General features: G+C 41.1%; 1 protein-coding gene across 1 annotated transcript in view; it reads right to left on the reverse strand.

Moving 5' to 3' along the window:
- Nucleotides 1-8,859, reverse strand: part of LOC101860678 (tyrosine-protein phosphatase Lar) — a gene marked incomplete at its 5' end in the record, with an annotated part of 52,921 nt that overhangs the window by 32,095 nt on the left and 11,967 nt on the right. The window contains 3 exon segments of the mRNA XM_013086577.1: nt 83-385; nt 4,549-4,618; nt 5,384-5,598. Coding sequence (XP_012942031.1) covers nt 83-385; nt 4,549-4,618; nt 5,384-5,598 — 588 coding nt within the window.

Raw genomic sequence — 8,859 nt, forward strand, 5'->3', positions numbered from 1 at the left:
GGGTGGGAAGGGGCAGAGGAGGCGGGTTGTCGGTTGCGCATGGGGGAGGGGTGTATGGGTTCAGTGGCTTAGTACTACCTACCATCTTCATCAGTCTTGATCACAATGGGCGGGGAGCGTGGCCCGTCCCCCATTTTGGTGAAGGCTAGAATGGACACCCTATAGTTAGTCCAGGTTTTCAGCCCGTCCACGCGGACAGTGAGCTCGTCACCAGGTACAGATTTCTGCATCTCCTCAAAGTCGCTGCGGCCGCTCTCCACCACAAAAATCCGATAGCCCTCCAGCTTGCCGTTTTGCTTTTTGGGGTCTGGCGGCTTCCAGGAGACCAGGATCTCCCGCTCGCTCACAGCCGTGCCGCTCACCTCCTCGGGCGGGGCTTCTGGCTCTATTATGTGGGCGGAGCCAGGCGGAAGGGGGCGTGGTCATGATGGAGTGGGTAGTGTTGGAGGAGGAGGGGGAGTAGGAGGAGGAGCCGGGGGCGTTGTCAAGCAATGTCACAAGTGATGTTGATGGACGTTTTGTAAGGTGGGAGCCATCACAAAGTGACATGAGGGATTTAAGGTTTCAGTCGATGTGTGGATGGATCACGGAGACATCGAGGAGGGGCGGGGTGGGTCGAATGAGAACATAATAATGGTGATAAAACCAAATAAATAAGGAAGTCAAACAGTATAGAGGCGGTTGGAGTAGATCGAGGATGAAAGATAATAAGTAAAAAGAGGGCATGAAAAATAAAGACCCGAGGTCATCAAATAAAGAGAGAGAAACAAATCATCAACGAACACAAGGAAACAAAACAAAACATAAGTCGAACAGACAAGGTAAGTGGTGGGGTTGTTGTGGGCAAATGCTCGTGTCAACGCTGCAGTGTGTGGACATCTGTTTGATCTGTTTGACTATTCTACAAGCAGTCGGGTTAGATTGGCTGCACAGCACTCCGCGGCGGTCACTGAGGTAGCAGCAACAGCAACAGTTTTCAGAGTTGTTAAAACAGTAAGTAGAAAAAACTACTTAAGTAACGACAACAACAACAATAACAATAAAAATAACAACAACAATAATAATAATAATAAAAATAATAACAATAATAATAATAACAATATAACAATAACACCGGTAATAATAATCACCGTAAAAACATACAATAACAGCAATAACAATAATAATAATGATGATTGATGAAGATTATAAACCAACAACAATAATAAAAACAACAATAACAATAAAAACGACATAAATATGAAAAGGAGAGCGCCAAAAGAAGAGGAAGATTAAAGTGATACGGACAAGAAACGAGGGAAGATCCTCGATACGAAAAATGTTGCTGCTCCTTTGGTTACTTATCTCTAGCATGCACAGCCAAAGGTCTGCTGGTAGCTTGGTGTCAGTCACACACAGTTAGGCTCACTAAACATGTTAACTGCTGTTAGGTTTCCACAATTTTCTCATTTACACATGCTAGGTAAAAGCCGGACTGCCAATTCACTGCAAAAGGGAAGTGTCCCCTTTGATCAGCTGTACGCACTAGCGGTTACTGTTGTAAAGCAAGCTTGGCGTCATCTTTCTCATTAATATACATTCTACCATGAAATAAACATACACTCTCAGTTCTGGTGTATGACGTTAGTCAATGCTACACATATAATTACTCGTGCTATGCGTTACACTACGGCCCAATCAAAAAATGAAAACAAACCAACCATGCATTAACAGGCAAAAAATGTCGTATTTCTGACACAAAGTTTGTATTCTGGAATTCTTATTCCGAGTTGAGAACACAATAAACTGTAAAACCTAGTTCGACAACTTTTTCCAGAGCACCTACTTCTAGACTTATCAATCGGCATATTTTGGGTGTGAGTTATAACACAGAAGCCCTTTCATATGTGCCTTGATTAATGTCAGACCCGTCCAAAATATAGTCCCCCAGAAAGCCCAAACTGAGCTAGGCTAATGAAAACTAAGAGAGACAAATAAAAATCACACCACCAACACAAGATGGGGGTATCACTGAAGCCAAGTAGAAGGGATCACTCACACACAAGGTGTTATACCACAAACAGTGAATGTGAGGTTATAGTGGAGATGATGGATGAAGACGAAATGAGCCTCGAGATCATGGATGGTAAATTGTATTAATAAGTTAGATGAAAATGAAGACACACTTGGAAAAAAATGTTGTTTTCTTGGAGATCTAAACCGATTCGAGCAAGTGAAAAATAATTCCGTGCGTTCACAAGATACCGCAGCTTTGTCCAGAAAAACTTCGGGAATTGTATCATCTGTACATAAACCTGAGAAATGTCGAGATCTAGAAAGAGTATCTCCTTGACATTATAAAAAGTATTTCACTTCAAATAGAAAAAAAGTGTCATATTTACTTTAGTGCTTTAATAATTTCACGAAATTTGTTTTATAATAACAGCATATTAGGACTTGTAATCTTGAAATGTCTGCAAGTTTTTCTTTTGATTATGATAAAACAGATCTGGAGAGACGACTGGACTCACAAGAGTTGTTAATACTATAGATGAGAGATCTACACTACGATGTAAATAGAAATAGTGCTGGAATGAATTTTTAAATGCCCTGTATACGATAACTATTATCTTTACAATGGGAGATGTTTGATGGACTGATGATGAGTGCGCATTACAGTGCGAGGAAATCACAATACGATAGCCACAGGGTGACGATTATGTCAGAATGTCTACTGAATCTATACAGATAACTCAGCCGATGTGTGCATATATGTGTGTCTGCGTGAGCGTGTGTGTCAAGACTGACAGGCGCGTGGGTGTGGTTTGGTGGGTCGATGGGTGGGAATATAGAACAGCACAATACGCACGGGTGAATGACAGGTAGAAACAGAGGTGTACGTAAAACAGCTAAGGACACATAAAGAAAACTCAGAGATGATGGAAGAAACCAATAGAGACATCACATAAGGGAATAACTTCAGCAACAGCATGAATAGTTCACGACATTATGCTGGCTACAGATCTAGAGAAGAAAATACACTTAAGACAATTATCTACCTACACGAAGAAAATAAAATCTACACAAGAAAGTATTAAAACTTAAGCGTAGGCCTTTCGTAATGCAGATTCCTAAAATATTACTGTAAAATGTAAGAAAGACCTAAAAATAAACTTGGTCGATATCTTAATATAAATTGGCATAGTAAGAACAATACATTGACAACGAAAGACCGTATTTATATGGTCTAAAACAAGTCCATTCATTTGAAAGGAGCATCGTATGTTTATTAATGTTATACTATCAGGCCTCCAGGGTTGCCATAGACAATTAATATTTTCACTTCCATTATATCTTTATCACTTTCTAAATGTCTCAGAAAGCTTCCCGGTATATGTATAGGAACAGATACTCCACATTTTCAATTCCATTGCTTTTCCATGACTTCTTCATTGCTTAGACATGTCTCTAAGACCCCCCCCCACCCTCTGCACCCTTCCTAACAAACACACCAGTTTCTCCCCCCTACCCCCTCACATATTTTGCACACCGAGCAGTTGCCTGAAAGTTTATCTGAAGAAAAAGAATCTTTTCACTTCCAAAGTTTCAGATAGCGATTCTCAGTTGGTGCATTGACCTTATATTTCACAACCGCATCGTGAAGAGCCCAAAGTTTGCTCCTAAATTTAGAATGAGCAATAATAACCAACAAGGGTCAATTAAAAAGTTACTAAATTATAGAAACAAAATTACACCTTATGATGTGAACAAAAAAGTCAGTTATCTATCGCCAATCTCGTCTATAAAAAATAACAGAACCCAAAACAAACTCAACTGAAAAAAAAATACACAGTGAAACAAACTCTTACTACAGAGTAAAATCACGTCTAGATGGCGCGTTGAGTATTTAAATACAAGGGATTAAAACCCAAGAGGCTTAGAAATCAATCATGCTTGGAATAAAAACATTTCCAAAAGATATATAAAATCAATTTTAAAAAGAAAGATAAGCTTTATCAATTAAAAGAAAGAGTAAAAAATGTCTCACATTCACAGAATTATAAGTTAAATAAAGTTTAGAAAAGAGACAAAGCCTTTGCCTCAAAACAGAAAAAAAAATGTTTGAAGAAACTATAATACTATGGTCGCCTTTTCCTCACAGCGCTATTTTACTTTGGCTGCCACGTCTACTGAATTTCGCCTGGGGAAATCAAAGTGGCACCCCACGCCACACATGTAAATAATACACTTCTTTGAATTCTGAGACGACTCCAAAATGTTCTCCACTTTTTTTTTCGAGACAACGGCGGCCTTTTAGAATTCTAATACTATTTGCTATACCTTTAAATTGAAATCAATATTTTCATGCTTAGAATAAGAATTAAATCTTTCATGCTTTCCAATTTGTTCCCAAGGTCTGTGGCAACCCTGGTCATTATATTAAGTTACTTTTTTCATCACAATCTCTTATAAACATGTATATCGATATTTTTACAATCACAAAATGCCAAGAAATAGAGCAAAACCACTGACAATGATCAACATCAAGACAAGCAAAGGCGGACTCACTGAACGGTGGCGTATGCACTTGGATCATCGGAGTGCGGGGTCCCTCTCCTCTGGCAGATTTTGCTGATACCTGTAAGAAGAAGAATCATGCAGCATAGCTGAAGACATCGGTCAGTCAAAGGTCAAATACCGCAAAAGGAAAAATGGGAACGTGACAAAATAGTGCGCAACACCAGGGCACAGGTAAGAACTATTGTTTAGTGCACCTCCTTTCTTTTTATCTATTTTAAAGTTTAACGTGAACGTCTGACCAAATAAGCACAAGCCAAGGAAGCTAATTTAAAAACAGGGTCAATATCTCCCACGACTTTACTAAGGCGCACACAATAATTAAATATATGTTTGAATGACTTTTGTCTAGAATTCCCAAGAGAACGCACGGGTACCGTTTTAATAAAGTCTGTCATACAAGATCAAACCCCCAGTTATTTTCTAGCACAGTCAAAATCTTGATCATTCATCTTTCTGTAGTATAGAACAAAGCAAAACTCACAAAGACAGAAACTTTAAGAGAACGAATCAGCTTTTGCTTTTAATTAAGAGTTTTACGGCAGTTGTAACACAATAAGTTCAAATAATGAAGTGCCGAAGATTAGAGGTGTTACAAGAGAGTAACAAACAGAAAAATATATAAGAAAAGTATTACTGTTTGATAGGATAGAAGGAGCTGATAGGATAGAAGGAGCATTTTCCCCCGTGAAAATGTAATCTAGTTCTATACACCAAACAGTTGGACTTGCAGAAGACCACATTAGACACAGAGTGCCCTTTTTACCTGACTGAGACATCTGAGAGCTAGCAGCTAGCTCTTCAGCTCTCTTTATTTCAAGTTTACCTGTATGTGATACACAGTGTCTGGCGTGAGGTTGATGAGCTTGTAATTTTGCACGGGCGGGTCGATGCTGACCCGCGCGTTCTGGCGGTAGTGGGAGTCGTTGAAGTAGAGCTCGTAGCTCTTGATGGTCTCCGCCTCCTGAGGGGCGTCCCACTTGACCAGGATGGCGTTGGGACTTTTCGCCTCGGCCACCAGGTTCAGGGGCTGGTAAGGTACTGAGGACGGGCACACACACAGAACAAACGGTCACTATCACTCGTAGATACGGTGGACCCAAACAAAAAGGACACGTCTTGCTTAGTAAATGAGTAGGTTAGGAGACGAGGCATATTATGCGTTTTGTTTGACGGAGGTGCGAACATGATGCAAACGCAGTGTTAAATTGGATGTCAACAGTCGAGAGGTTACACATCGGCATTCACAAACAGCTGGGGATAACCATTTGTTTAGAACTTTCTAAAAAGAAGAGTTCATTCTCAAATATGGGGACTACTTGCTCTAAAGGGTAATACTTCTGGTTACTGATATTATAGAACGGACATATATATTTTACCACTTCAAAAAAGTGGTATGGTTCCCTTATTTTATTTCACAGGTTTGATTTACCGTCAGTTAGCATTCTTAAGCACCTTTCTATTTTCGATGCAGATTTTAGAGGAGAGCTCAAGCTTACAGAGAGTAAACCATGGCGAAGGTAAGAGTGACAGAGCTTCAGGATTAAAATACAATACCAAGGAAAAGTAATCTCGAAAGTTGCTATTTTCAGAGAATTGAGTTGATTGTTTGTAAACAGCCAGTTCAGATTTCAGTTTTAATATTAATGAATCATTCCATATATAGGAGTGAGAACAGTCGAGGGATTATTCAAGACTGGCTTTTGAAAGGACGTCTCGATAGATTTGCTGGGGTGTAAATGAGTATTTCCCTGAAGTTTGGGAACAGGAAGGCAGCCTAAATCACAGCTTAGAAAACAATAGGGCCTGGGGCATAGGTGGGAGACTGGAAATACCCAGCAGCCACAGTTCGCGCTCCGCACAGAACGCTAGCAGCTGCGACAGTTTTAGTGGGTCAAACAGCACGAGACAACGATGCACATGTGAGTGTGAGTAGTGCCTGTGAGTCTGTGATGGAGAAGGGCGAGCCAGGCAGATCACGCATGGCGTATGTAGACACACACAAACGCACGCGCAAACACACACACACACAATCTGTACAGACACACTGTACAGCTGTTCGTAGTGAGTAAGTGGGTGAGTGACTGGGCGAACAAGTGGAGGCTTGAGCTGGAGGCTAGAAGGAATTGAAAAACGCAACGCCCGATGCAGTGGTGGGCACATACGCATGCTTGACGCTAGTCTGAGTGAGCTGCAGAACGCGGCGCTGCGGCATACATGAAGTATCATAAACAGGACAAGCTGCGCCGAGCAAACGTCTTCAATTCAACATTGTAAGGTGTTGTAGCGATGGTGATAGTGGTTGGCAGTTGTAGCATCGCAGTAAAAGGTGGTAGTAACAGTGATGTTGGTGACAGCGCAAAGAAGGCGTGAATTCGCCGCTGCCGCTACTACTGCCGCCGCTGCCGGCGCAAAGGTGTGCCAGGTGGGTGGTGAAGGTGGAGGTGGTGGACACGACAAATGACCACAACGACACTGGGTGGACATCCAGCAGCTAGCTCGGCACTGAGACGACAGAGACAGTAGCGGGAAAACTGATGATGCACATAATATTGAAAAATCACGACCATAATGGCTCAGCGCCCCCGCGCTATGGGGAGACTGGGGGTCAGGGGTCAGGGGGTCAGGTGTCAGCGCAGAGGCTCAAGGCCACGCCACAGAGTACCAGCAGAAGCAGTTGTGCAGTTGCCCCATAGATGATTGTACTACGTCCACGGGTTGGCCCCTAAAGCAAGCGGTGCAGCAGGGGTTACTGGGGGTTCAGGGGAGGACGAGGGACAGGGGCGACTACCGGAGACACATTATATATCCACAACGACAGGAGGGAAAAAATAAACCCTACGCGGAGTGGGTTGTAGGGGTTGTTACATTGCAGTATCACATAATTCATTTACCGAAATCTGTGGCAGGTATTGTTAGCCACAAGGACACAAGCTAGAGTCCGTGTCTTCTCAGCGCTTCGCCCAGACAGCTCAAAGCATTGCCATTGTGAATTGGTTACAAGAGATACAGCACAGTGAACGTGATCATAGTAGGTGAATCAACGAGACATTTGAAGCTTGCTCAGTCCGCATTATCAAGGGACGCATAGGGCCATATCATGAATGCGTATTTAGTTCCACGAGCAGACGGCTATGTCGTATGATATTCATGAAACAAGGGGTCCCAAATTATGTACAACTTTTCAGATAAAAAAATCAGTTAATGTTACTGCTATTCTGCATTTATATAATCTTAATAATTTATGTTCTTATGCAATTTCCAGCTTCAAAATTCCGTGCTAAAGCTATCTAATCACCTACAAAAAGTACCACCTGGGTGAGGATAACACAGGATAAAGCAAGTCACATCATAATATATCGAAAGGTGTGAAAATCTAATTATGCAGTGATCATAATGTTGTCATAAACAAAGCATCAGTCATGATGGTGATGAACAGACTGCAAATATACAAAAGCGTGGCCAGTGATGTTATATCAGTCATCATAGGATTAAAGACAACACGTTGACGTAATAAACATACCGTGGAAAATAAAGGCCAAAAAATAGATTTTAAAAAATTCCGAGGGACAATAAATAATTCACACAGAAACAACAAACCGAACAAAAAACAGACAAACAAAGAACCAAGGAAAAATGAGGACATAGACGAGTAGATTACTCAAGGTAAATGTTGGTCATGCTATAAGGCAAACATAAAATGACAACAGATTTGTACCTTTGCTTGTACGCAAAGCTAAAAAAAAGGACAACCTGAAGTAAAACAAATATACGAAATCAAGAGACTGAACCAAAAGAAAACACGAGTTAAAAATAAAACAACACATTTTTTTAAAAAGCTGCTGGTAGTTTATAAGAATACTTTTGTTAGACAGACTGAAAGTCGCATGACAATTTCAAGACGCTAAAGTCATTAAAAAAAAAGACTCAGGAGAGGTTTTATTTTACGAGAATCTTGGAACGATCAAAACAGGAGGAAAAAAAAATACGGGGGATACTGGAGCTGTAATCTTCCGTAAAGAAGAATGTTGAAAAAAGCGAAGAATAAAAGAAAGAAGAATAAGGAAAAATCTCAAAGAAGATAAAGCACAATGTCAAGACGGACAAGAAGGAGAAAAAAACGAGAGAGAGAGAGAAAGAGAGAGAGAGAGAGAGAGAGAGAGAGAGAGAGAGAGAAAGAGAGAGAGGGAGACAGAGAGAGAGACAGAGAGAGAGAGAAAGAGAAAAAGAGAGAGAGAGAGACAGACAGAGAGACAGATAGATAGACCGACAGGCAGACAGACAGGCAGAGAGAGAGAGAGA

Source organism: Aplysia californica, unplaced genomic scaffold (assembly GCF_000002075.1).
Source record: "Aplysia californica isolate F4 #8 unplaced genomic scaffold, AplCal3.0 scaffold00482, whole genome shotgun sequence".
NCBI classification, from domain to species: Eukaryota; Metazoa; Mollusca; class Gastropoda; order Aplysiida; family Aplysiidae; genus Aplysia; species Aplysia californica.